Source organism: Notolabrus celidotus, chromosome 17 (genome assembly GCF_009762535.1).
Source record: "Notolabrus celidotus isolate fNotCel1 chromosome 17, fNotCel1.pri, whole genome shotgun sequence".
NCBI lineage: Eukaryota > Metazoa > Chordata > Actinopteri > Labriformes > Labridae > Notolabrus > Notolabrus celidotus.
In genome coordinates this window covers 5705883-5732808 of record NC_048288.1, presented here as the reverse complement: position 1 = coordinate 5732808, position 26926 = coordinate 5705883, and the positions used below count along the sequence as shown (strand labels likewise).

The 26926-nt window shown below is 41.2% G+C and overlaps 2 protein-coding genes across 3 annotated transcripts in view; one reads left to right on the top strand and one right to left on the bottom strand.

The window, feature by feature from the left end:
• The window catches only part of cntnap2a (contactin associated protein 2a), a 577708-nt gene that overhangs the window by 373345 nt on the left and 177437 nt on the right, over window positions 1–26926 (bottom strand). The window lies entirely within an intron of this gene.
• LOC117828938 lies at window positions 13754–20392 on the top strand. Its single transcript, XM_034706356.1, has 6 exons — window positions 13754–13957; window positions 15154–15310; window positions 15957–16972; window positions 18447–18602; window positions 18949–19041; window positions 19439–20392. Exons 3-6 carry the CDS (start codon window positions 15959–15961, stop codon window positions 19772–19774), a joined length of 1599 nt encoding a protein of 532 aa, XP_034562247.1. The 5' UTR covers window positions 13754–13957; window positions 15154–15310; window positions 15957–15958; the 3' UTR covers window positions 19775–20392.

The following is a 26926-nucleotide window of genomic DNA, read 5'->3' as shown; positions in this document are numbered from 1 at the left end:
TCTCTCTCAGCCTCACCATCCCCTGCCTTTCCTCGACCACTCTCCAACTACCCACAGCCAACCCCAGGCGTGCCAGCTCTTTGCTTGAGCCGTTAATCTAAATTTTTTGGTCCGGATTCATTTTTCATGTCTTGGAAGCCTCACCAAACAATTTTTGTCAACAGATCTGATGCCCTGTGCCAATGTGAGCGCAGACCAGGCGCATAATGAGATGTTTTGGATGAAGCAACGGGGTAGAGAGACAGGCAGGCAACCACACACGCACACACACATATGTACGTTTTTTTTATCCTGCTTTCCTTTACATTTGCATCTGTCAAGTGCTATTATACTTAATTTTTGAAATGACGGGGAACAAAGCTGATTTTAACTACATTGAAGGGAAAATGAAAAATGGAAACCATATCAATGCTGGACTAGCTTGTAATGTGCTTTGTTTTCAGCTAATGTTGGATATATTTCATGCTGTCTGAAGACAAAACTTAGATTCGTACTTGGCTGCTTTCAAATACACCAACCATTACAACCATCAGTTGGTGCTCTATGAGTTGTTTTGCTGCGCTGGATGAATATTTAACAACCAACACTTGGTCCCAACATACATTTCAAAGCATCAAAAGCTACTTTTCACCCGTGTGACAAGTGGAAATATGATAGATTATAATTAACATAAAAGACTTGAGTGAAAACTAGGCTCCCAAAAGTCCTGAAATCATGCTGCAGCAGCTCCCGCTCTCTTCATCGAGTCCTTGCAGCCAGTTTGTCGTACCAACGTTAGCCAACACTGTTTTACTTTGTCCAATAAAGTAACCATGGACTATCCTCGGTCTAACACTCTGTTAGTCCGGCCAGCTCAATAAACTCCTCCCAGCCCTGCTGTATAGCTTCATCTATTATTTATCCTGATAATTAAAGGGCTGCTCAGGATGACTGATTGTCTGTGTGCTGGTAATCCGTGGAGCCTCAGGCTGGTTTATGGTCTGTGGTGACAGGAAGCCCCCCTGGTTGGACTCCTCTGGTGGTCATTTGGTTCAGTTTTGGAAAGAGATGACGGGCAGATGGATACATGCATTTTTTAAAAGTGGTGTTATGGAGAGATAAATGATTTAAAGACAGGAGGAAAATGAAGATTTGGAGATAAAGGCTGCTCTTACTAATTACAACAATGACCAGCCCAGAGAGTCAATTGCTTCCAGTTAGTCCTTATTTAGCCGCTTGTATTGACTGAGTGATTATCAAGGCTCCATTCAATTACTAGTGGTTTCACCTACATGAAGCTTTTACTGCACATGACATGAATGTGTGGAGATGTCATTATTTTAGATAAAAACAGTGCATCATTTAGTTTAAATAAGGTGTTCACTCTCTACCTCTGCCTGTTTCACTCTGTAAAAGTGTATGTTTGTAGTGATATATTGACATAAATCCATCACAGAGTCCCTCTCCTGATTATTCAGGGTGCAACAACATTTCATCTGAGAGCTGCAGGGCATGTCTGTTACTCCCATGTTTCTACAAATCCCCCTCTACCTTTGCTCCACCTCTGAGGGCATAAATAAATTGACCTAACATAACCCAGACTAAAGTGATGCCACCATATCAAAGCACTGCTTGCACTAGTGTTGCTTCATCATTGAAACCCAGAGAGAAAAAGACTGGAGCTGCTGCTGTCAGTGATCAGTTCCAACATCCATCTCCAGTTGAAATGTTTAATGCAAATCTCTGCAATCCTCATGGAGATTTGAGTTAAGAAAAAAGCATACCAATGACACATGTTGCCTGTTCTCATGCAACATCTCCTCTCTTTCACTCTGTTCCAAAACAGCAGCTTCATCAACAGCTCATCTCTGCTTCTTTGACTCTCTTTTTTCACCCTGTGGCCACACGCTTGGCTGCTTTACAGGCTCAAGTAGAGTCAGCCAGGTCAGATCAGTTATAGCCGCCTGATTCAGTGAACTCTCAACCAGGACTGTTCTGCTCGGAGCTGCATGAAGCATGACCCTCTGTCCCTCACTGATACACTCTACGTTACAAATCTAGTGTGTTTGAATGTGTGCACAGGTGTGTGTGTGTGTATGAGAGAGCGCACAAAGGAGCGGACGGTCCAAATTGGCAGAGAGAAAGACAATTGCAAAGGGACAGCAGGCAGAAATATAAACTGCATAATAGAGCGAGAGAGAGCAAATGAGATGAGTGCTGTGTGTGTGTCTGTGTGTGTGTGTGTGTGTGTGTGTGTGTGTGTGTGTGTGTGTGTGTGTCTGTGTGTGCAAGTCAGTTTCCAGTCCATCTTGTGTGACTGGTAGCTACAATGTGGCAAGCTTAAACGGCACCTATAATAAATGGGGTGGGCGTTGTGAGGACTAAATCTATACATGAAAGTGCGTCATGGGTTTTATTCCATCTGCACTCACAATCTCCATGCAATTAGAACCCGATTTACTAAGTGAGCAGCTCATTACACAATCAATGTCTGCGACTGGCTTCCACTTGTATTCTTTGAGTCGAGGAGGGTTCAAAAGATCAGGATGTTGAGCAAAGACATTAGAATATAGTGATTCTATAATGAGAGATAATTATTGGTGAAGAAAAGGTCTTCAATTATTTTATATTCTAAGTGAGGTCATTAGAATCAATTATCAATCTTTCAAAGGAGGAAAGAGAGGGAGATTAGACAAAGGGAAGGATAAGACTGGTGATTAAAACTGAAGCAAGTGTTATAGTGGAGAAAAGAAATGCAGTTCCTCAAGTGTCCACTTGAGGCTGGCCGCAAAAGCCAAGGAATCCCCATTAGGTGCATTTCGACCATGAGTTCCAGGGTCTTTTAGCCCCGAGAACTACTTTCGACCACGGGCTGAAGTCCCGGGTAGATTGTGCAAATCAGGCCAGTGACGTATGGAGGAAAAAAAAGTAAATGCACTACACCACCAGACCAGTAGAGGGGAGTAAAACAAAGATGAATCCCATTCATCACAGATGACACCATAGAAGCAGACAAACAGGCAGGTATCATTATGAGCAACACAACAGTTAGCCTGTTAGCATGAAGAGACTCAGCTGGCGCTGTTTTAGATGGTGCTATATTTCATCACAGATGGATTCACTGAATCAACACGTGAGAGGAGATAAGCGCGAGTAGCAAAGAGGTCTCACACGGCTTTACAATCCTTTTGAACTCAAAAGCCGTGGCAGAGATCGGCGGTGTTTTGGTTTAAACTGCAACCCTGTTAACTGGAAACTTTCAGCTGCATGCATCCCTCATAAATGTCTTTAGACGATCATTAAGTATCTGATGAAATCTTAATAAAAACTAAACTAGTTTGCATTCCCAGGAATTCCCTCTGTGTTTCAACAGCTGTGTAAACTCCACAAACACTGACACGTTCAGCTGAAGGTCTCCAGTTTACAGGGTCACTTTTAAATCCGTAACACCGGGAGAGAAGCATTCACGGTGGGCTGAGAGAAGACTACTGTTACAAGCTGCTAAATCAAGAGAATCACAGCTTCTTCTTTTGAAAAGTACACACACATACAAAAAAGATAGAACAAATTAAAACTAATGAAAGAAAGAGAAATCAAGTGAATCATAGATGTGTGTGATGTTATTGTGGACGGAGGGCGGAATAAACACACTGAGGTTAATCTACCAATCAGACACATTCAGCATTGCAGGCCCTGCGCCCCGAAAGTCCCGGAGCCTATGAAAACTACTACCCCCCTAGCAGGGGCTTTTTAGCTACTCCTGAACTAAATTTAGACCCTGGGACCACTGGTCGAAACACATGTAGTTCAGGGGTAAAGTTCCTACGGTTTGAAAAACGCCTGTCCAATCCAATGTTGAATACCCATTTTTACACAAAATTACATGTTTACATGTTTACAGTTTGGTTTTAAAAAATCTGTTTAATGTGTAGCTCATTTATTTACAACACACCATACTGAGGGTGGGTATTTATTTTGGGCACGTTGATGTTTTACAGGAGATTATAAGCTCAGCTCTTTTGCTGTGCCTGTGCCTGTGGTCAACAGTTTGATCTAAGTTAAAACCTTGGTCTAGGTTAAGAACTAACTGTTAGGTTTCTAACAAATCACCAGCCATAGTTAGGCTTCAATACGTCTCTACAGGAGCCGATGGGAGAAGTCACAGAGACTAGGTCCACATTGTATACAGTCTATGGATAAAACCTTTAAAAAATCAATCTATATCAAAAAAAATATGAGCACAAGTTTAGTGGTGGATCAACATTACAGATGCAGTTGTGCAACCAGTAAAGCACCCAGATAGAAATGGAGTTAGAGAGTAAAAATGGTGCAAATAAATCCATGATTTCACTAAAATTACAACGAAACTAAACCATAATGCAAACTACTAGAGAGGATCCGAGAGGTATCAAGAGTTGCCAAGAGACACCAAGCACTGTGTTTTACATCAGCCGAAGTTGGATTTACGGCACCCAGCAGGCGTTCGGCATGGCTTATGCTGCTATTCTATTGTGCTATTCAGATGTAGTTAGCGGTGCTGTTGAAGCCAGCTGCTGTGAACATTTGAAGGAGCTTTATGAATGAATCAGGACAGATTCCAACTAAACACTTTAGAAGTTTTGAGAATGAAGAGTAATTCACTGTTGTGTTTCTTTAGCCTTAGCCCTTTTGTTTCAGGGGGTGTGAAAACCATCTCACCCACACCGTCTTTTGCTAAGCAGATTTTCTTGGTGGATTTGGGTGTTAAAGTCAGAGCCTTTAGCCAAATGATCGCATACTTAAGTTTGTGTCCAAGTCTTCGAGAGCTGCAGATTTTTTCCTCCGTTTAATCCTAATTTTTGGGGCGTTTAAAACAAATATCTTTCTACGAATCTATAGCAGAATACAGTCATTGATTTAGTTTAGTAAATCAGTCTAAAGATTGAAGCAGAGGAAGCTCTATTGAAAAATAATTTAGGTGCAGCTAAAAAATGAATTTCAACTACTTCATTTTTGGATCATGAGCTTATTCAACATTTTAAATAATGAAATATGAATGTGAACTAGTTTGTTTTAGATTTTTAGCATGACCTTTCACAACTCTGTCCATCACCTTGTGAGGAAAGCAAAAAATCACCGTTCCTGTTCTCTGACCTTCTGTGAAAATACTTTTGGTAAGTTTAATATTTTTGTTCCACATGGCTTCATGCGTATTTTCACACCTCAAACAGATCAAACATGTTTTTCAATCGACCTCTTGAATACTTCTAATTACAACGACCCCCCCCACTCCTGTGGATGTCCCTGTTCGGCCCAGAGGCGGGCTCCTTTAGCTTAAAGCTGCTGTAAGCAATCGAGAGAGCAGTGGTGGTTGAGGGGAAGTTAAGAGAGCTAGCACTGCTAATGAAAACACTTTGATGAAACAAAGATAAATAACCTTACACTCTCACGGCCAAATTCCAGCAGATGGTGTCTGCACCAGCACCAGATCTGATAGGTTTCTAATTTGGTCAATGTGTTAATTCCCACTGGATCCACTCTGTGCCGTTCCGGCTCCATCTCTGATCCAGCAGGTCGGCGTCCTCCAGATCAGATACACAAGACTTCTATTTTTGCCGGATGCTGGAGCACGACGCATCAATCTCAACAGAGCAGATGGAGCGTGACAGGAAGTCAGGCACCAAAACGAAATGAAAACATCCGGTTAATTTTCAGAATAAAACACTCTGTGTTATCACCAGATCGTTTTTCACTTAACTACAACAACAAACCGTCATGATGAGCGGAGCCAGGCCTGGAGTCAACAGGTCAGAGGTTTTCAGAGGACCAGAAAGACAACATGGATGAGGAGAGGAAGAGGAGAATCCTTGATTCAGTGATTACTGCGCGAAAACCTCGGTCACATGACTCCAGCTGTCCGACGGTCCTGCTCTCTGCTGTGTTCTGAAAACAACATGTGGGTGTTGACGGACAAAAGAGCACGGAGCCCAACCGCAGCAGATTGGACACAGATCTGGTGGAAGTCCCAGGTAAAGAACTAATGAACACATCCACAGCTCTGACGAAATGAGCAAATAGGACCTACATTTGTTTGCATGCTGCTGCTTATAATAGCTGCTGCTAATATCTTATAAGCTTCACCAGCATGGCTCCATACATAGTTTCTCTGTGCTCTCATTGAAGTTTTGATTCACTTTAGATTTTCCTTCCAGCTACGACACCCCTGCATTTTTTCTCTTTGTTGTAGATATAAAGAAATGAAAACATAAAAAAAAAGCAGAAATAAGATGCTGCAGCTCTCTGTGTCTTCTTTCAGCGAAGCAAGGTTGTTGTACACGGCTCATAACAACAGAGGATTATTAATTATTTCCCATAGTTCCTCAGGTGGGGATGGCTTTCATTTCAGAGGGCATTAAAATACCATCACGCACAGGCCATAGAGGGATTGTGGGATTTGGCTTATTGGTTAGTGCGTATATTGGTATCAAAGGAGCTCAAACACAAACTCAGATGCAAGGATTGTCTGTTTGAGGATGCTGTTTCATGAGAAGGTCAGGAAACTCTCACCTTAACCAATTAACCAGGCGAGTACTCTTCATCCAACGACATAATGTAACCTATGATAACATATGGTGAACTTTCCATCTTAAAACATCAATTAAAGGTAAACATCTGTCCGGGAACTGTTCTCTGAGAAGTTTTCTTTAACAGTTAAGAGGAGATTTAATGTATCCTGACACCTTCAGGGGAGGAGCTGCTGTTGTAATCAGATTATTGTGAGACTGTTTTATCTGCTCGAGAAACGCCAATTATGGATTTTACAGTATTTAACAGGCTGCAGAGGTTGCAGAGTCGAGAAATGATTTGGCTGCCACTCTGTGCCACTTGTAATGAGGTTCATAAAGCCCATCATGACCGGAAAGTGAAAGGGATAGATAATCTTTACCTGTATATACCCTCAATTACACCCCTGATTCCTATTAAATGCTGCTCTTTAGCAGGTAAATTCATTTAGGCCACCCGAGGGCCATTTTCACGAGGCAGGTTTGAGTTTCACGGTTCCTGGTAAGCGTAGAAATTACCCCTTCGATAACTAATGTGGCTTTAAGTTCATAGAAATGATATGATTGAAAAATAACTCTTCACTTGGAGCTCTGGGTTGATATCCATGTCGACTCTCAGAAGGTATTTGGAATTAATTGGCTGCATTCTGGAAAGAGTGCCGAAGAGTTTCTTATTTCTCCCACCATAACAGATCTCAAATATCAAGTTGGCTGTTCACACGTAGATGGCAACAGGCAGCACAAATAAGGAGGAAAAGACACAAACACACACACACACACACACATACACACACACACACACACGTCATCTCTGATATCACAGCAGTGAGAAATTGCAGCATGAGATGCCATTTGTGAAATTGTCTTGTAAATCATACATAGGGCTGAACTACACCAATCAAATGTAACACAACACAAACATGTTTGTGTCCATCTGAGTGTGTGTGTGCTTGAATAGTTAAAGCTGGGGTTGGTAGTCAGATTTAGATACACTTTTTGTTATACTGGTTAAAATGATCTTTATGTCCTGATGGCAATCAATACATAACGTGTTCTTAAAAAAGAGTGAAAAAAGACACTATCTACAGCCAGAGTAAACCTGGGAAAACACCAACCAATCAGCCTTTTTTGGGTCCCAAAATTTTAAACCATTCAAATCCCGTTTTTCCCAAATTTCCCCGTCTCCTGTCGCTGCTTCCCCTGACTCTACTGACTGCCCCTCTCGCTCGACCTCGGGCCTGTCCCCTCTGACCCGATGAGGTGCTTTGCTCAGGACTGTAGTCCGGATCAGAGTCTAAAAAGCTCTCACCACGGGGGCTCTGACAAGCAGAAGAATGAATGACATTCAGTAAGTCCTACAGAAAATGTATATGTCTCGTAGCGTCTGTCCGGACGCTGTAGGGATGACGAGCTGATTCGTGAACACGTTGATCTTTAATAACCGGTCACTGTCGGCCGTGATCACGCCAACCAACAAAGCAACAATCAATGTTTGAATGAATGAAGAACTTCTCCTCTTGTCTCTCTCCCGTTCACACACTCTACACCTCTCCTGATGCCTTCACTGACTGTCAACACTGTAGGAACTAAGAGGATCTACACTGAACACGTTCAACAAACAGTAGAGCTGTTACAGTATTATATATGTGTTATAACTTTTCTCCTGATATCATGTCACCAGTACAACTGGATAATGCTAGCATGACAGTTGTGAGTACTAACAGCAGCCATGTTTGTTTGTGTTTTTAACTTTCACTATGATGATGTTATTGTGAGGACCGGTTTTGAATCAGTCACCATCATATGGTCGCAAGTCAGCGGCGCTCGTGCATGTGAGCGGGGGGGCGTCGTTTTGGAGGAGCTCTGAGGGAGGAGGGGGGGGGGGTTAGACGGAGTCCTGAGGAAATGCTACATTCAAATTCATGCTAGTTTTCCGAGACTGCCAACCCCAGCTTTAAGTGAGGGATAATGTAAAGCAAGCAAGTGTTTATGCAAATTAGAATCCCGACAGCGTGAGCCGGACTCTGACGTGAAGCCACAGAATAAACATGCAGAGGTGAAATGTGTCAGGCTCCTTCCTGCAGACTGATTTGATATCAGGTTGTCTCTCGTGTCCCTCTTGCTGTTAAAATTCAATCATCATTATGAATGGGTTTCGACCATAGACTGTGGCAATAATGGACGTAGCATCCATGACGTCACCCATCAAGAGGCGGGGTTTGAAACTCCTAGTCAACAGCTATGTGTTCCCGCCTGTCAGTCAAGTCAGTCATGTCCTTATTTGGGCAAAAACTCGTAATCTTAATATCTTCTGAACCGTCCGTTAGAAAAATATTCTGCCCCCGTACAGTGTGTGCTGATAGAGAGATTAGCTAGGTAGAACTAAGACACTTTTTGAACCAGGCTGTAAACATGTTTATTTCTGCTGCTTCTTCTTTGAATGGGTGTGTATGTGGTTTCTGGTGTTTCTGCAGCCAGCCTCAAGTGGATGCTTGATAAACTGCAGTTTATAACACTTCCACATGGGCTTCATATTTTGAGAACGGATGTTGCTGCTTGGCTTTGACCAATCAGATTGAAGTGTTCAACACAACCAAGTATTAAGCCTTTGTAACTAAACCACTGTCCTCATCATTTCTTAGTGTAAGATTTAGTGACCATGGTGCGTGTGAATGTGATCTGATTTCCTTGGATCACAACTCTTAACAGGAAGTGAAGAGGGAGGCATGGATAAATAGAAATACTAAATAATAAAACACGCACAGTGTTTCCGTACCCCCTGCTGTGAATATCTGTGAATATCTCATCCGTGGGTCAATATCAGAGCAATCAGAGAATAACCGGCTGGTGGTGTGGTCTGAATGCGTCTCAGTCATTTCCTCCACACAGGTCAGGCAGCAATCGAGAGCCTCTCTGTGCTCTCCTGCCTACTCATAAAGATGATTTGCTGCCAATCTGGCAACTGAAGCCCATAATATCGCTCCCTCCACTGCCCTGGACACCTTTGTCAGCCCTAAACTCTGCCATGCTGAGAAACAATATGTTCTGACTGGTAGTAAAAGACAAGCAGGGAAAAGAGGGATGAGAGAGGGTGAAAGAGGGAAAACAAATGCATTCATATGTAACGTACTTAATGTGGTGAAAAAACAATTACACATACATTCAGTCTCCTGCACAGAGGTACAAACTACACACTGCATGTTGCCAATAAATGCCATGATGATGTTAAACTTGACTGGCTGGTTGGGATTAAAGGAACGAGGAGCCAGGGAGAGGTTGGTGAGGAACAGTTCTAGTAAAAGCTATCCTACTCTGAGAGACCCATCGAACCGGCAGAACTGTGCCTGAAACACAGTTTTACGGGAAATGTCCAGAGACTCATGCAGAAAAGTGTTGCAGCATTTGTTTTCACGATTGATTTTCCCATCCCAAACATTAATTCCTAAAAAGGATTCTACATGTCCTTAAATTTTTGTAATCACAACCTCATTGTAAATGTGCCTTTTAACTTATAGTGAGTAAATTCCTTTCAGCCCTGGACTGCATTATTACCATTATGATCATTGTTTTAACATAGTATTTATTTATCTTATTTTTATATTTATTTTTCTAAAATATATCTTTTTTTATTTTATTGATTTTATTATAATGGTATTATTATATTCTATTTTTCTTCTCTGATGTTATGTTATTGATTGAATTGTCATGATTTTATTTTTTCTAATTATTTTGTATCACTTTCCTTTCTGCTTTTACCTCTTGCTGTTGTTTTCTGTCTCTGTTCTTTTATGAAACACATTGGGCTGCATGCTTGAATGTATGAAAAGTGCTGTATAAACAAAAATGTGCTGAATTGGTCCACAGGCTGAGCAACAGAGACCACAACGGTGGTCCAGGGGAAGTTAAGAGAACTAGTAATGCAAATGAAATACTATGATTAAATAAAGAAATATATGTTATCTCCAGACTTCATGGCACTAATGCTTTAAAGAACAAATAGACACGCCTACAGCACAGCTCAAACATGAAAGAGGGAGCTACATTTTGTTTGTATGCAGCTTCTCTTCGTACTGCCAGCTGTGTGTCTCTGCTCTGCTCTCTGTCAGGCCTTCAGCTCTCACACAGCAACGACACAGTAAACTGTTCACATTCACAAGTCAGCTAATGCATGTGTTTTTCTAAGCCTATCTGGCGTCTCATTAAGATGCACATGTCACTGATGTAAACAGATTTTAAGGCAACACTTCTTTAAATGACAAGAAATGACTTTGAAGTATAGACCCAGTTCACAGTCACATTTAGCGACACTTCCTAGTACTCCTGCAGGCTTCTCCAAACAGGAGCTGTGCCGACTGCAATCTACTGTCGTATTACACAACATTACTACCATGATTATCATCCCACTTCAAGAGGTCTTATCTCATTTCACAACTGACATGGCAACAACCAGAAATGAGCACAAGACATTTGATGTTTGTCTCTCATACACTTCAGGCTGATTTATACTTCTGTGTCGCCCATACACAGCAGGGGCTGACGCGGAAATGAGCCCCACATACTTGTGCGTCGATGTGTCCATGTCGTGCAGCAATTTCCACAGCGATTCAGAACGTGTTATGTTAATGTACAGCTGACACATGTTGCTGTTTATCATACAGACATGGAGGAGATGAAATACACGGCCGATGAGCGGCCAATGAGCAGGGATCCCGGAAGTGCTGTAAATGCGGGAAACACAATGCCGCCGAGCGGACCAATCATAGGGGTTGCAGTCTACGTATAGTCACATTTTGGAGGAGGTGCACGTCAGCTAGTATGTGAGCTACATGGACCCCCGGCGTAGGCTACGCCGTCGATTCAACGCAGAAGTATAAATCAGCCTCAACAGAGATGATCTCAACTGTCTTTCACCATAAGCCCAAATACTAGAAATCCTAAATTAGAACAACTCATTTCATTGGCTCAAGGTTTCAATGATTCGTAATACATTCATGAAATTTTAAATAAGAGGATTTTGAACAAGTAAACAGAAATGATGTAATCAAGAATAACATTTCCCAACAGGAAGCTAAAACAAATTTTCTTAACAAAAATAAAATACAATAAAATTGTGTTTCTTCTTTAGAAACAAAGTTTTTCCTCAAATGCAAGGAAACAACTTGTTGCTCCCTCCGTCTGGTCTATTCTCGACCACAGGTCTCTTCTCTGTCTCTTCATTTGTTAAATGCTGTCCATCATTGAGGCTCATAACAGGCAGTAAACTCACACATCATTGCACTTTGTACTCTGTGGCCAACCGGTCATCACTGTTCATGCACAGATTTTGGCATTGGTGTAATCTCATTTAAAATCCATCTTTAGACTGTTGCTCATGTATTTCTATGCTCACATATGTCACTTAAACAATGAGGACACTTACACTTCAAGACTTCGACTTTCAGTCACCCTCAATTCATAGGGCGCTCCACAAAGGGAGTTTTCTTATCATGCCCCCTAAACATATTGGAGCTGAATCTGAAGCTTCCACTGAGGGGACATTAAACCTGTTTTAGGGGCCATGGAGAGAGCATCTTTGGGAACTTGCTCTTGTTTCATGGCCCTGTCACACCATGACAATTTAGCCAGCAATTTCCAGACGTGTCAAAATACCTCTAAAACACTGACATAAGCTGAATTATCAGTGTTTTTTTTTTTCAATTTTGGGCATATACATAACATATTCATAACTTATAACAAACTATAGTCCACTTGTGCAAAGCATGTGGCAGCGTAAAAACACCTACTAAGTATATAAAAGGCTGCCGCTTGTTAATGACGATGTATACGTGTTGAAATGAGATCACTTCATTGGTGATTAAAAAAGGTGTGTGTTATTAAAAACTGTGCAGTCTCTCTTTGTAAGAACATGATGAGCCGTGGAGAGTGTCAGAGGAGTGAAACCAGCAGGAACACAGCCTCTGCTCTTTACAACACGTTACACTTATTGACTGCAGTGCTTTCAAAAACATCACATTTTGAACTTCATTGAATTCAACAACAGCAGCTTTATCGTTGAACACCAGCAGACTCCAACATGCTGGCTTCAGCTTCTGTTTCAGAGGCTCTGCTGTTTGACACTGAGTGAGGGCTCCAAGGCTTCTCACACTCACACACACGCAGACACACAACTCTACGTGTGTGAACGTGTGTCAACCATTGCATAACTTACCTACAACTTATGGCAGGTGTATACTAGCGTGCCCTTAACTTATACAAAACTTACCTATAACTAATTTGATGGCATTAACCTGGAGAAGGCTTATGACCGTGTCCCCCGAGGTATCCTTTTGGGGGGTGCTCCGGGAGTATGGGGGGAATGGCCTTTTGCTATGGGCCATTCAGTCTCTGTATTGTCAGAGCCAGAGTCTGGTTCGCATTGCCGGCACTAAGTCGAATTTGTTCCCGGTGGGGGTTGGACTCCGCCAGGGCTGCCCTTTGTCACCAGCTCTGTTCATAACTTTTATGGACAGAATTTCTAGGCGCAGCCAAGTGGCAGAGGGTTTCCGGTTCGGTGGCCTTGGGATTCCATCTCTGCTCTTTGCAGATGATGTGGTCCTATTGGCTTCATCGAACGGTGAACTCCAGCTCGCACTGGGACGGTTTGCAGCTGAGTGTGAAGCAGCGGGGACGGGGATCAGCACCTCCAAGTCTGAGGCCATGGTGCTCAGTCGGAAAAGGGTGGCTTGCCTTCTCCGGGTCGGAGGGGAGTCTTTGCCCCAGGCGGAGGAGTTTAAGTATCTCGGGAAGAGAGAGCTGAGCCAGAAGGCAAAGCTCTCAATTTACCGGTCAATCTACGTTCCCACCCTCACCTATGGTCACGAGCTGTGGGTAGTGACCGAAAGAACAAGATCGCGAATACAAGCGGCCGAAATGAGCTTACTCTGCAGGGTGTCTGGGCTCAGCCTTAGAGAGAGGGTCAGGAGCTCAGACATCCGGTAGAGGCTCAAAGTAGAGCCGCTGCTCCTCCGGATCGAGAGGAGCCAGATAAGGTGGTTCGGGCATCTGGTCAGGACGTATCCCTCACTCAAAAAAAGCAACATGGGTGTCTGTTTAATTAACATAAGTCTTACATGTAGCTTCTGTTATATTAATTCATGTTTAGTGGTTAAACATTTTTCAATCATGTAGTTTTAGCATGACATGCAAAATCCTTAAAACTGCAAGATTGCTTTATGTCAACACAACCTAATAGGTTTAGGTAGGACTCCCATCTGCATTACCTCTCCAGAGCAGAAGGTGGCAGTAATGTGCAACAGGCCCTATTCATCTGCCAATGCACTGCATGGCAAAGGAGAGCAATTACCAGGAGTTGGGAGATCGCAGTTTACTGACTAAATTTTTAATCTGTTTGCATCATCAACATTTTAACTATCTACGGTGGAGAAATGTCTTAATCGGTAAGTTATTTTCCCCTATCTATTTTGTGTTATGTATTTTATTATTTATTTCTGTGTATTTATATATATGACTGTCACCATTTGCACAGCTAACCATGCCTGCAAGCTAGCTTAAGCATAGTATGTAGTTGCTTTTAACTGAAGAAATTAAAGTGCTGTTAACTGTTAAACATCACGTGTGACATAGTGGGTAAATTAATGATTAAATGAAAATTTTCTGTTCACCAGCCTGGGAACTATAACTCCTTACAGATAAAGTTGAAAACGCTGATGCACCGCTTTTAGGGCTGCCAAAGCGCTCGTTTTCAGCCGAAGTGCAGGATCACGGGCGCCATCACATTTTTTTGTAAGAGTGTACAGCTAGTAATTCATGGACGTAGTTATTTACAAAAATTCACAAAGCGGGAAATAAATCACATTTTCCCCCTGATAAAACAGCAGGCAAAAACAACATGTATGAAATTTCGTAATCACAGTATGTAAGAATAAGGAGAGATAATTGAGTTTTTAATACAAAACAGAGCAGCTCTGTAGTTGTGACGGGCGGGGGATTGTAATGCAGGTAGACCGCGTGTTATTAAGAAACGATGTATGTCCATCGTCTTGCTTCACTGTGGCGTTTGATTCTTGGTTCTGAGTGCTGCGCGCTCCGTGTGTGCCAGCGCTGAGCGCGCTCATGGCAGAGCAGTGAGTCAGTTTAACACAAACCAGAGGTGAGGTGAACTGCGCCAGTTTCTGTAAGTAACAGCAAAAATCTCCGTGATGCAAACGCGAATACTTTATTAATATAACTTTTGTTCCGGCACAGACATGAACGTGTAAACGCGGTATTTATTCTGCTCTCTCTGTCGGAGCACAGCAGCAGATTTAATCTTAACAAAGATTCATTGTCGTGGTGTATATTTCCTGAGGCAGTTTTTTGGATTATCCTAATTATTGCAACAAATATGGTGTCTTATTCAAAGCAGCAATGTGTCACTTTACCATGTTTGTTTTAGCACAGCATTTTTTTTTTCATTTTAGAAACATGCCCAACAGTTAGGAAAAGTTAATAACTAATAATAACTTACAAAAATAGCATAGTTGTATATTATTTGTTTAAGCTTTCCATGAACCTTTGACATTTGTAGCTTAGATTGTTAGTCACTACATATAACTAAGCTGACTTTCCTCACTCTCTTGTCTCAATTTATCAGAGAAACCTGTGACTATAAAAGTGGCCTGTGTCACCGAACCACAAGGATCTCCTGTTCAAGTTCATCTCCATCTGCCATCCTCCTGTGAAAGTGTCCTGTTCTTCAGCTTCATCAAACAAGAATGTCTGCAAAAAAGGGGGTCATCTGCCAATCTCAGGTTCCTGATTAGAGTACTTTAAGTATATAAATAAAGTGATGAGTTGTTAAAAATCAAGTGAGTGGCAGATAAGAAACAATGAGAATGGTTAAGTATTATGCCTGTATATGTTTGATTGTACTCTTATAATATGTGGAGGTGCAAGGAGTGCAGCATAGCTTTATCTAATAGATATGACCTACTTAAACATTTAAGACTACAGCACCGCCATAGGCATCGTTACTCATGCCCATACCTACAATGTCCATGTAATTGGACATAGTAAAACATAGATCTGACACTCATCAACTAAAACTAACATTTCAGTTATATTTTTTGTTAAATGCAATGATTAATGTTTGACAATTTGACCTAAATTTATTGATGAATTTGTTACACACTAGCTTTCTATGAAATAAGACATTATGGTCTTTGGCTGTTGTACAGAGTTTTATAATGTGTATATATATGTATATATACATACACACACATCTTTAGTTTCTATCTACTACAAAAAAACAGAAGGCTTGGACATTGAAAACAGCAGGTTTCTTTTTCAGAAATTTCATAGAAAATGATGAATCTTGAACTATATTTTCAGATAACTAATGACAAAATTGGTTACTTGCAACCTTACATGTAAAAACTATGTTTTTCTAATTCACAGGAATGGCTCCAGTGAAGCTCCGAATCATACTTGGAGAGAACAACTCCCAGAGACTTACCCTGGAAAATGGGATTCCAGAGACTGTTTCTGAACTTGTTCAGCACATCAAGAGTCAGTGTGGGGTAGAGGCAGACTTCAGGCTTCAATTCATGGATGTTGAGTTTGGCAATGAATTTACAAATTTGACTTCAGTAACAGAGATCCAGGACAAAAGTACTATCAAGCTCATCTTTGACTCAGATTCCTCTGCCCTGCCCGGTGGCTCCCCGCCCCCTCCCTACTCGGCTCCCACTACATCTCGCTCCTCTGATGACTCTTTGTCACAGACATCATTTGATACAGACATCTTGTCCTCTCCTGAGTCCAACTCTTCTAGATCCTCTGGATGGCCTGTTTTTTTCTATGTGCCCCGATTCCCATATGATTGTGAGCTGGAGCTGGGTAAAGCCAATACTGCATTTAAAGAAACCGGAACTTTGTTGAATCCTGAAATTAGACTAAAAACTGCTATTCTTGACAGCTTAGCTGAAGCGATTGTTAAGCACAAAGTGTACCCCGCTGACGGCGAGTTTGAAGCTGTAGCAGAAGCCCTTGTATCGTCTCATCCATGTTTGAAAGAACCAGGCTCTACCACTGGATATGATGGTTGGAAGATGAGCTTAAAGTACAAGCTTGCCAACTACAGACGGAAGCTGAAGCGGCTTGGATGCCCAGAGGTTGAACTGAACTCCCTAAACAATAAACCTGCAGACAAATGTAGTCCTGCTTTTGGTGTTAAGAAGCCAAGAAAAGCTGAGGTGAATTACTGCCCTGCCTTCCCATCTGGTGAGTCTGTAGAGACGCTTGAAAAGATGAGAGAGACCCTTCTTTCAGAAGTAAAGAAAAGGAACAATGAGGACACAGTAGCAGCCATGATGGACAAAACCTTTGCACACAGAAGGCAAGAAGTTGTTCGGGACGCACCCATGATTGCTCATTTCAAAACAAGATGGCCAGCTCTCTTCTGTATACGTGAGGTAAATATAACGCACAGTGCTGGTTTACTTTCACTGGAATACGTTATATTTCAGTAATATGTACAGTCAGCCTATTTAGTATGGGGAAATTTGCAATCTGTGACAACTGATGTGATATTGCTTACGATAAACAAATCCTTCAAGTGTGAGTGATAGCTCTCTGCTTTACAAAAAATGTATTCCACCCCAAACATTGTTGCTCCTTTTTAAAAAAAGAAATTTAAGGAGATTTTTTAAATTTTATTTCCACTATCTAAAAAGTTGTACAGAAAACTATGTAAAGGATAGAACTCTAAATTAAAATTGAATGCCCCCCCCACCCCCCTCAAATAATATTGATATTCAATAAATGCACATTCTTGTAGTTTTAGTCCAATTTTTGTCAACAAAAACTCAAAAGGTGCTCACCTAGTTTTAATCAGTAAACTGTTTTTGTGCCGTAATTTTGAGCACATAAAAATGTTTTTTGAAAGAACTCAAAATTATATTTTGTGAAAAGATCAGAATCAAGCTTAAAACAAAGCAGTTTGAGCAAACAATAATCAAAAACATGCTCAGGTAATTATTTTTCATGCTTCCAGAATACACAGGTGTGCATTAACATGTTTTACCCATGTGCTCACTCACAGAACACCACACCCTGCTCCCTAATACTCTCTTTCTCTCTCTCTTGCTCAGCCTCACTCCCTCTGCGCTCCACTCTGCCTGTACTCTTGCTCAACATGACACAGCGTTACAATGAGCCACAAGCTCAACCAACTGAACAATCAGAATTTGCCATGTCTGACTCCTGATCGGTTGACTTTGTGGCACATTGTAACGCTCTGTCATGTTGGGCGGGGTGTGGTGTTCTGTGTGCAAGCACATGGGGAAAACTGAGGAAAAACATTTTTCGATCCACACCTATGTGTATTCTGCAAGCATGAAAAATAATTACCTGAGCATGTCATTGATTATTGTTTGCTCAAACTGCTTTGTTTTTTTCACAATATATAATTTTGAGTTCTTGAAAAAAACATGTTTTTGTGCTCAAATTTACGGCACAAAAATAGCGCCATACTAAGGACCTGAAAAGACTGCAGTATGATGAATTGATGATGAGTAATCACTGTAATCACATTTTTAATCATATATTTTGCTGCCAAAATTAAAACTGATCCAGGGGATCCACCTGATTGGTCAAATGCTACTTGTTTATCAAAAGTATAGCTCTGGTGGGGGTATGGATGTTAAATTTCATTTCCTCTTGGGCGTCTCATGCAACAAGTTCATCATGCATGTTCATGTTTCAATGACGATTAATGCTGTTAAACCTTCAGGCCCAATGTATATTGTGCTACATATGACCCTGACAAAATATGAGCAAGCCATTAAAATAACTGGTTAACTGATTCAAGATTTGGTGAAAGATGACAATTGTTTAACTAATTGGATGCTTCAGTGTTATGATTTATAAACTTGTTGTTGTGTTAAGGTAACTGCAGAATTCAAGAGGATTACAACAGTCAGTCTTGTGTCGAAGTTCTTCTCTGGGCTGGATGCTCACTCTTCAGACTTAATCAGGGTGTTTGGCAAGAAAGGTGGTGCTCAAGGAAGGAAGATCAGGAGCATCATGGTTCCCATATCCCAGGTATGGTAAAGGAAAACTAGCAGCTTTAATACTTAAACTTTTTTTTTTGAAAACTTGACATTTAAAGAGAAGAAGTTTGATAACATCAAAATTTGTATGTGATAAATGACACATTATTAAATGAAAACTAAAGATTTGCACAGATTTTTAATTTGAAAAGTTTGAATTTAGACTTGAAAAACTTTATGGGACACTACAGTGACTTACAAATGCTTACATACATTTGAATTCAAAAAATGTTCCTCATACAACGTTGTATTGTGTTTGTGACATCTACTCTCCTCTATTTAAAATGGTGTTCCTTATTTTTTATGTTTTGTGGCATACTTTGACTGGGACTCCTCAGACCAACATCATTAATGTCAGAAGAGAGTGTATCCTCAAAGCCCTGTGTGTGTACCTCAACGAAGAGCCCAAGAAGCTGGTGAAAGAATGCACGGTATGGAATTTAGTTTTTATCCTCCAGGGGGCCTTACTCTGACATTTGTCATTCACTAAAAAAAGACAATGCAATTATAGTCTTTGACTATGTAAAGTCAATGAATAATAGCTGTTTACTAGGCAAATGAAGCTTCATGAACATTTTCTAGTGTTTCTTGAGCCCTCTAGATGGCGCTCTCTGTTCAACAAAGGGTTGAAAGCACACTGAATTGCCATTCCATGAGCCTTCATTTTTAAACCAAGAGCGCCATCTAGAGGAGTCAAAAAATACCACTAATGGATCATGAAGCCTCATTTACCCATCACTGCTGTTTACAGTGGTTTTGTTTACATTTAGTAAAAGGGACTAGTATAACATGAAGGAAATTGTATTTTACTTTTTTTGTTTTCTACAGGATGCAGATGTTGAAAGCAACCAGGCTGAAATGAAGGAGATGACCTTTGGAATCTATGCCATACGAAAAGAGGGTGCAGAGCCGGAGGATGACCCAGACGATGTGGGTATCATCTTGGAGGGTGTCCAAGTTCTGGACGAGCTGGGGAACGTCCCATTTGCTGTTGCCATGCTGTTCGCTCTGGTCTACGCACTCAACCTAAGCTACCCTTCAGAGCTCAGATACACCTTCGAAGCTTTGCAGAAGATCATCATGGAGCTTGATGGAAACAGACTCTCGAGAAAAGCTCAAACACTGAAAACCCTGCTTTCACGTAAGTCATCCACTGTAGAGTGACCAACAGGTCAACCGTTGCTCTTTGAGAGATAGAAAAGACTTTGGCCTGAAATGTTCCTTAGAGAAAGTAAAAATGAACGATGAATGAATGAGTGTTTTCAAAAGCAATTGTTGCATGCAGAAACAGTTCTGTTTAGTACTTCCAATGTTGCACAGTGCTGCTTTTTCAGTTCTTCCTCACGTTTTTCCTTTGCCATCAGTTGCCAGGGATGCATCTGCACATACACTTTGTAAACTTTTGTTTGGTTTATTGGTAAGCTGTACATTATAGAAGTCTTCTGTATTTCTGCCAGGAAAAAAAGGGAAATTGAAAATCAAAATTGTAAGATACTTGGCCATTGTTATGAGTTAACAATAATATTTTTCAACCAAGGCTTCTACCTTATTTTCTATTGATGCATTTTATGTAATGAAAACATTTTGACTGTTTAGGCTGGATGTGGAAGGTTAACAGGGGGCAGGTTCAAATAGTGGGCCCCAATTTTCTAACCTGACATATTCTTGCTTGTCTGCCTCTTCAGGTTGAATCACTCTGCTGTATTTTCACATGAGCATGTTTTCCAGCAGCTGTTGAAAGTCATTCTTTGCCTTTCCTAAATACAGTCGTGTTCCAACAAATACAGTCTGTTTTGTGTCTTTTTCCAAACTTGACACCAACTGGGTGTAAACTTTAAATTGCTAAATGTAAACATTCTTGATATGTCAAAAATGTCTTATTTTCTGAATTACTATTTTAGTTTATTTTCACATGATAAAAAGGTTTGACTCACAGCTTAAATCATTTCTGATGATTGAACTTACTTTAGTTTTGTTCAGTCAGCATGATTAATTAGTGCTATTGTACCATTTAAAAATGTAGCTGTACCTACCCTGTCAAAATAAGTTATCCATAATCATATTATACAAGTTAATGTGACCTAAGACAATATAGTCAGATCCTACCTTAGTAAATATGTTGAAACAACCTTTACAAATTAAGTTGGACCCAAACATTACAAATGAGTAATGGTAACGTCAATACTTTATGTCCACTCAACATATTTACAATTAGTTGGTTCAACAAAATTGTGTCTCGCTAAATGAAAACATTTTAATTAGGTGGAAATTCTTTCCATAATTTTATTACGTTCACCCAACAAATTATTTCTTTGAGTGCTGGGGAGGTGTTTTGGGCATGTCCGACTGGGAGGAGGCCACGGGGAAGGCCCAGGGCACGCCGGCGAGACTATGTCTCTCAGCTGGCCTGGGAGCGCCTCGGTATCCTCCCAGAAGAGCTGGTGGAAGTGGCCGGGGAGAGGAGTGTCTGGGCTTCTGCCCCCGCGACCCAGACCCGGATAAGCGGAAGAAGATGGATGGATGGATGGATAATGTGACGGCATATCATTTTTTATAAGTTGGTTAAATCGTCAAGGTGTGACAGGGCCATTAGCAGTTAAATCTGTTCATCAATCTGCACTTTCTCACATCTGTTTTATAGTTTTGTGTTTTTATTGGTCTGTCAGTAATTCAATGTTGAATTGTTAGTCCGGTCCTCATGTCTGGTGTGTTGTATGTCTGTCACTCAGTGTCATTACGTTTGTGTTTACCCAAGACTCTTGAAAATGAGACTCTGTGTCTCAGTGAGATAACTTGTATGAATAAAGGTTTAAATACAGAGAAAAATAACACATGGTGGTTTGAAGGAGAGGAAATGATGTTTCTTGGGCATGTTATCTAAGGCCACTGTCATTAATAACGTCTATAAATACTTATGCATTATTTGCACACCTGCACTACTTGACATTTAAAGCAGTATATATAACATTCAGTGCCAGTTCAAAATGAGAAACCTTCTCCCTGAAACTAGATTTCCCTTAGCCCTGATACTAAAGGAAAAAAGCAAACCATGAAAGCTTTCTGAGCCTGGTACACAGTTTATGCCCACTCCTGAATTTCTCGCCAAAACATCCATTTTCAGACCCTCCATTCCAAAAGATGACAGCACAGTGGCCCACTCAAACAGCTACCATCCTTCTCACAGAGGATCCAGATTGAGACGCTTTGTCATCAGGCCTCTGTATGACTGAAGTGTCCTTCAGCCCAATATTGAATCCCTCACAAGGGCTTTGGCTTCCACACCACAGCCGTCCCTGACCTTTGAACCATACCCATCTGTCTCATTCATCATCATCCTGAACCTCAAAGAATAAGTAACTGTGAACTGCTGACCGGAGTTAAGAGTCATTTTGGTGATTTAGCTCTTCCACACAAGTACCCCATTGGCTTTTTATCTGTGGACTCTGAGATGGCAGGAGAGAGAACAAGGAGGACAAGGAGGACTGTACAAGTTTGATAGCTTATATAATCCTATAATCAATACGTCCTGTTTGCAGCAGATGTGCTGCACTCTAAAAACAGAGAGAGTGAGACAGAGAGGGGAGAGGGAGAGGAAGTCAAAAAGAGAGTTGTACTGAAAAAAGGCATTAAAGCTGGGGTTGGTAGTCAGATTTAGATACACTTTTTGTTATACTGGTTAAAATTATCTTTATGTCCTGATGACATCAATACATAATGTGTTCTTAAAAAAGAGGTAAAAAAAAGCTGCTATCTACAGCCGGAGTAAACCTGGGAAAACACCAACCAATCTCTGCCATCAGGAGCCAAATGATGAAACCAATCAAATCCCGTCCTGCCGTTCTGCTCTCCTCCTGCAGAGCGTTCATTTCATGTTTGTTTGTGTTTTTAACTTTCACTATGAGAATGTTTTGGTGTTTTCTTACCGCTGAGTGAGACATGAGTTGACGTTAGGGATGTAACGGTATTGTAAATATCGCGGTATTTCGGTATCAAAATTCTCACAATAATACCGTGGCATGTGACGGTATCAAACAGGAACTCGGAGTACTCCCGCTAATGTAGTTTTTTTTTGGCACCATTGAGTGGGCCGGTCTGAGAAGCAAACATCATCTCCCATGATCCCCTGCGCAGTGCAGGAAGAGATGGCGGAAAGCCCAGAGGGGGAGCAGAGCGGAAAACTTTAACTAGTGGAACCTCCCGCAAAGTTTAAATCAGAAGTATGGACGCATTTTGGTTTGCAGGAAACAAAAACGATAGAGGAGAAAACATGACGGACATGCAAAAAAAAAAACAGTTTGCAGACACTGCCAGACCGCGATCGTCTAAAAGTCGGGGAATACAAGTAATATGAGAACACACCTGATGAATCATCCCCCTGCAGCCGTTTTCACTGGGGGACAATGAGGGATTTAAAAGAGATTTTTTTTAATTTGCTTGTTACTTGAAACACTGGATGTGCCTGCACTGCTCATTGCACTTGAAAAGGCCTGTTGGTAGTAGGGCTGTCAACGAATAGTCTAAATTCAAATATTAAAACAAAACGGAGATTTGATTGTGAAAATGAATATTCGACTGTGGAAAAAAACACATCAGCGGCTGCTTTGTGAGTGGGCGCGCTGCATGACGGGTCAGGGACAGGTCACAGGAGTCACACATGCACAGCGTGAAGCAGACCGCAGAGAGAAATCCTTCCGTCCTTGGATCCTCAGTGCGCTCTGAACCCGTCTTTTCCACCGTTGGGAATACAGTGAAAAAAAAGAGATCGGGCCTCTTCACACTGACTGTCTTGTGTTTTTGGCAAATAACCTGTCAGGCCTAAGACCCTACATTGACAGTGGACTAAAAGAGCCCGACCATCAGTGACACTGGGATAAAATGCAGTTTTTCCTCTTTTTTTTAATACAAGCGCCAAGAATGTAAGTGGACTACTATTTCGTTTTTAACTTCAATTAATGTTAATAACATTTGCTTCAATCACTGAATGAAGCCTGTCTATATTAGGGACAAGAGTCGGGACCTTTAATTGCTCGCCCCCCTCTCTGTGTTCAGCACTCACTCAGCGCACTGCACACAGAGAGGGGAGGGGGGCGAGCGAGTGAGAGGTCTCCGGTCTTAAAGGTGTTACGGTATAGACCATTAGGTCATTTACTTGTTTTGTAATGTGTAGGTATGTTTTGGCATGTTATATCTGAAATAAAAATACCTATACAAGTAGTTATGTCTCCTTGTATTAGTTTGTCCACCTGTTATTGACATAATGCGCAAATATAGATTTTCGAATGGTTCGAACCTATGGGTTTTTTAGAGCGAATATTGAAACGTCATTTTGGAGCAATTTTGACAGCCCTAGTTGGTAGTAATAAATGTGATTAGAACATTTGAGCATTATGTTTGTGTTCAATTACAGTAAGTGTGTTTATCCTTATCATTCCTGGCACTTAATTTTCCACACTATGACATTTTTTCAAAGTCATCTTTTTTTTTTGACAATACCGCAATAATACCGTACCGTGGCCTTAATACCGTGACGATACCGTACTGTGAGATTTTGATATTGTTGCATCCCTAGTTGACGTAGTGCAAAACACAAACGATGTGCTGAGGACCGGTTTTGAATCAGTCACCATCATATGGTCGTGAATCAGCGGCGCTCGTGCATGTGAGCGCAGGCGTCGTTTTGGAGGAGCTCCGAGGGGAGGGGGGGAGGGGTTAGACAGAGTCCTGAGGAAATCCTACATTCAAATTCATGCTAGTTTTCCATGACTACCAACCCTAGCATTAAGAGGAGGACAATGAGGTGATGCTGAGAAGGGACGTATCGAGACATTGTTTGCTGGGGTGGCCTAACAAGAGAACTGACTTATGCAGGGGGGGATGAAGTGTATCATCCTCACAAAGAAATAGTGGGTAATGTTTAATGTATGAAATGATTTAGCATTTTGTGTTCTGATAAATGCATTTTTGTTCCTCTGAATGTATTTGTGTTTAGTGTAATGTGTTTGGCCTATTTTTTTTTTTTGTTGTGGTCATTAAATGTTCATGCAATTGTCCCGCAAGGCCACCGTACATTAACTTCTAACCCGCATAATCAATGATATGGATAATCAGAGTTCACTCTGACTCTGCACAGCTGTGAAATGGCACATACATGAAAGCAGCAGCAGTGCAGAATCAGCCGTTATTGCACTTAAATGTAAAACATGCATACACATACGCACATGCACACTCATGCTAAGGGAAGTCCAGCTGTAATTAGAGGTGAACTCTATTTGCTAACGACCTTCAGCTCCAAGAACCACGGCAAGGCTGACAAATTAGGGTTCTCTCGGCCAGCCACGCAGGGGCTCCCTCAGGTTAATGGGAATCAGGGGGATGAGTGTGTGTGTGTGTATGTGTGTGCGTGTGTGTGTGAGAGAGAGAGAGAGAGAGAGAGAGAAAGACAATGCATTTGCTCTGGTGAGAAGGGAATGTGTGCACATCTATACCGCCAGCTAATGGAAACCCAGCCTGTGCTAAGCCCCTGCAGAGGCTGGGGTTCGCTAACGGGGATTTAGCATTGTTCTCTGTGTCAGTAATACCTGGCAGCGTTAACTGGAATTAACATTGCTTCTGGCCAAGCAATACAAAACAAGGCTTATGGTGGTTAGTTTTGTTTGTGCAGTGGCAATGAAGCGCTAACAGTGTTTGCTTATCGTGTATTAACTAATGTTTCCGGAGCAGAGATGTTCACAATATCTGCTGCCGTCACGTGAGCTTGTTACCTTTGCTGCTAACTGCCAGGATTAGCATTTTGCCACATTTGTTTCTGAAACACAGCACAGTTAAAGGGATGGGCTCAGAGGGTTTTCACTCTTACTCTCCTCTCTGCCTTTTTTTTTTTTTTACCTATCTTCTTCCTGTCCGTACTCTGTGCTCTGATCAATATCAATCCTCTCTCTGTCCCTGTGTTTCCCTCTTTCTTCTTGTTTCCTCGCACTCTCACATACACTGTCCCCTTGCCTGCCATCAATAGCAACTTCTCCCTCCCCATGTCTGCCTCTCTCAGTCTTTCACTGTAGGGTAATTATTTTCCGAGGCAGGATATGGTGGAAATGGATTGGCTCTGAAGGCCACTGAAGAAGAAGGAAAGAGAACAAATGCTCAGTGGAGGAGAAGAAATGCATTAGAGATGGATGAAGCAGAAAAGAGTGTCAGAAATAAAGACAGGTGTTCTGAAAGAAAGCCTGTAGGTATAAAGACAAGCACACACATGCAGACAGAAAGAAACAAGAAGAGTGAAATTATCAGGAACGTAATTGGAAGATAAAAAAAAAAAGCTAATTCTAGAGACAATTCATTATCAATACGTAATGCACCGATGTGAAGACAACTCAACAACTACGATCCTAGAAACGTTCTATTGTTAGTACATTTTCTTGTTATAGCATTTCATCAGAGACATGCGCAGTGAAATATCCACCTTCAGAAAACTTAACATGCCAGAGCTCCATGAGAGCACAAGTGTGAGAAGCTTTGATTAGATCCCATGAAGCCGACACAGCGTGAGTCATTTTCCACATGACAGCAGGACACATAGAAGGTGTTGTTTACCTCGATGACAGAGAGGCTTGATGTTCCCTCAAACTGCAGAAAGCATCTGTTACCTGCCCCTCTGTTTTCCTTTTCCTAAAATATTCAAAGTGAGCGCTCACTTTAAAAGCACCAAAAAAGTTACTGAACCTTCATTTAATCAGGTGAGGGTCCCACTGAGTTGGGAGATTACAAGATCTCTTCTTTGAAAGGGAGACTTGGCCGAGATAGCAGCAGATCAAACATTAAAAAAACAACACTGCAACAACCTTTAAAGTAGAAATATGAAGCCAAGTAGACGGTGCCAAAAACTGCAGTTCCTCAAGTTACCAGTTGAGGGTAGAGCCAAAAATGAGTCACTCTCCAACATGCTTCTTGTCCAACCTTAGATAATCAAGTTTACAGCCTGGTATACATGATTTTTGTTGCTAATTTTACTACTCAAGACATCTTTCTAATATTTTTTATCTACTTTACCTGTTTAAATCATATAAAGGCTTAAAATTATGCTTAGGTAGTAGTAGGGCCAATTTAAAAATGGGATAGAGGCATTTAGCTTAGGGTGACAATATTGAAAAACCTCCAAACAACGACTCTTGAATTTTACTACAAACCCACATCAAAGGGTTGAGCTGTGTTCAGTGTTTCACTTTCTTTTGGAGTTTTTTTTCATTCTCAGAAATCTGTGCTCATCTTTATCAGAGAGTTTAAATGAATCAATATTTTATGTATGTGGTTCATGTATTT

What these genes read in the sequence shown, in the direction of transcription:
- LOC117828938 (XM_034706356.1), top strand. Translation starts at nt 15,959, where the DNA reads ATGGCTCCAGTGAAGCTCCGAATCATACTTGGAGAGAACAACTCCCAG. An exon ending in CTCTCTTCTGTATACGTGAG is followed by an intron (nt 16,973 to 18,446) that starts GTAAATATAACG and finishes TGTTGTGTTAAG; the next exon opens with GTAACTGCAGAATTCAAGAG. An exon ending in AGCTGGTGAAAGAATGCACG is followed by an intron (nt 19,042 to 19,438) that starts GTATGGAATTTA and finishes TGTTTTCTACAG; the next exon opens with GATGCAGATGTTGAAAGCAA.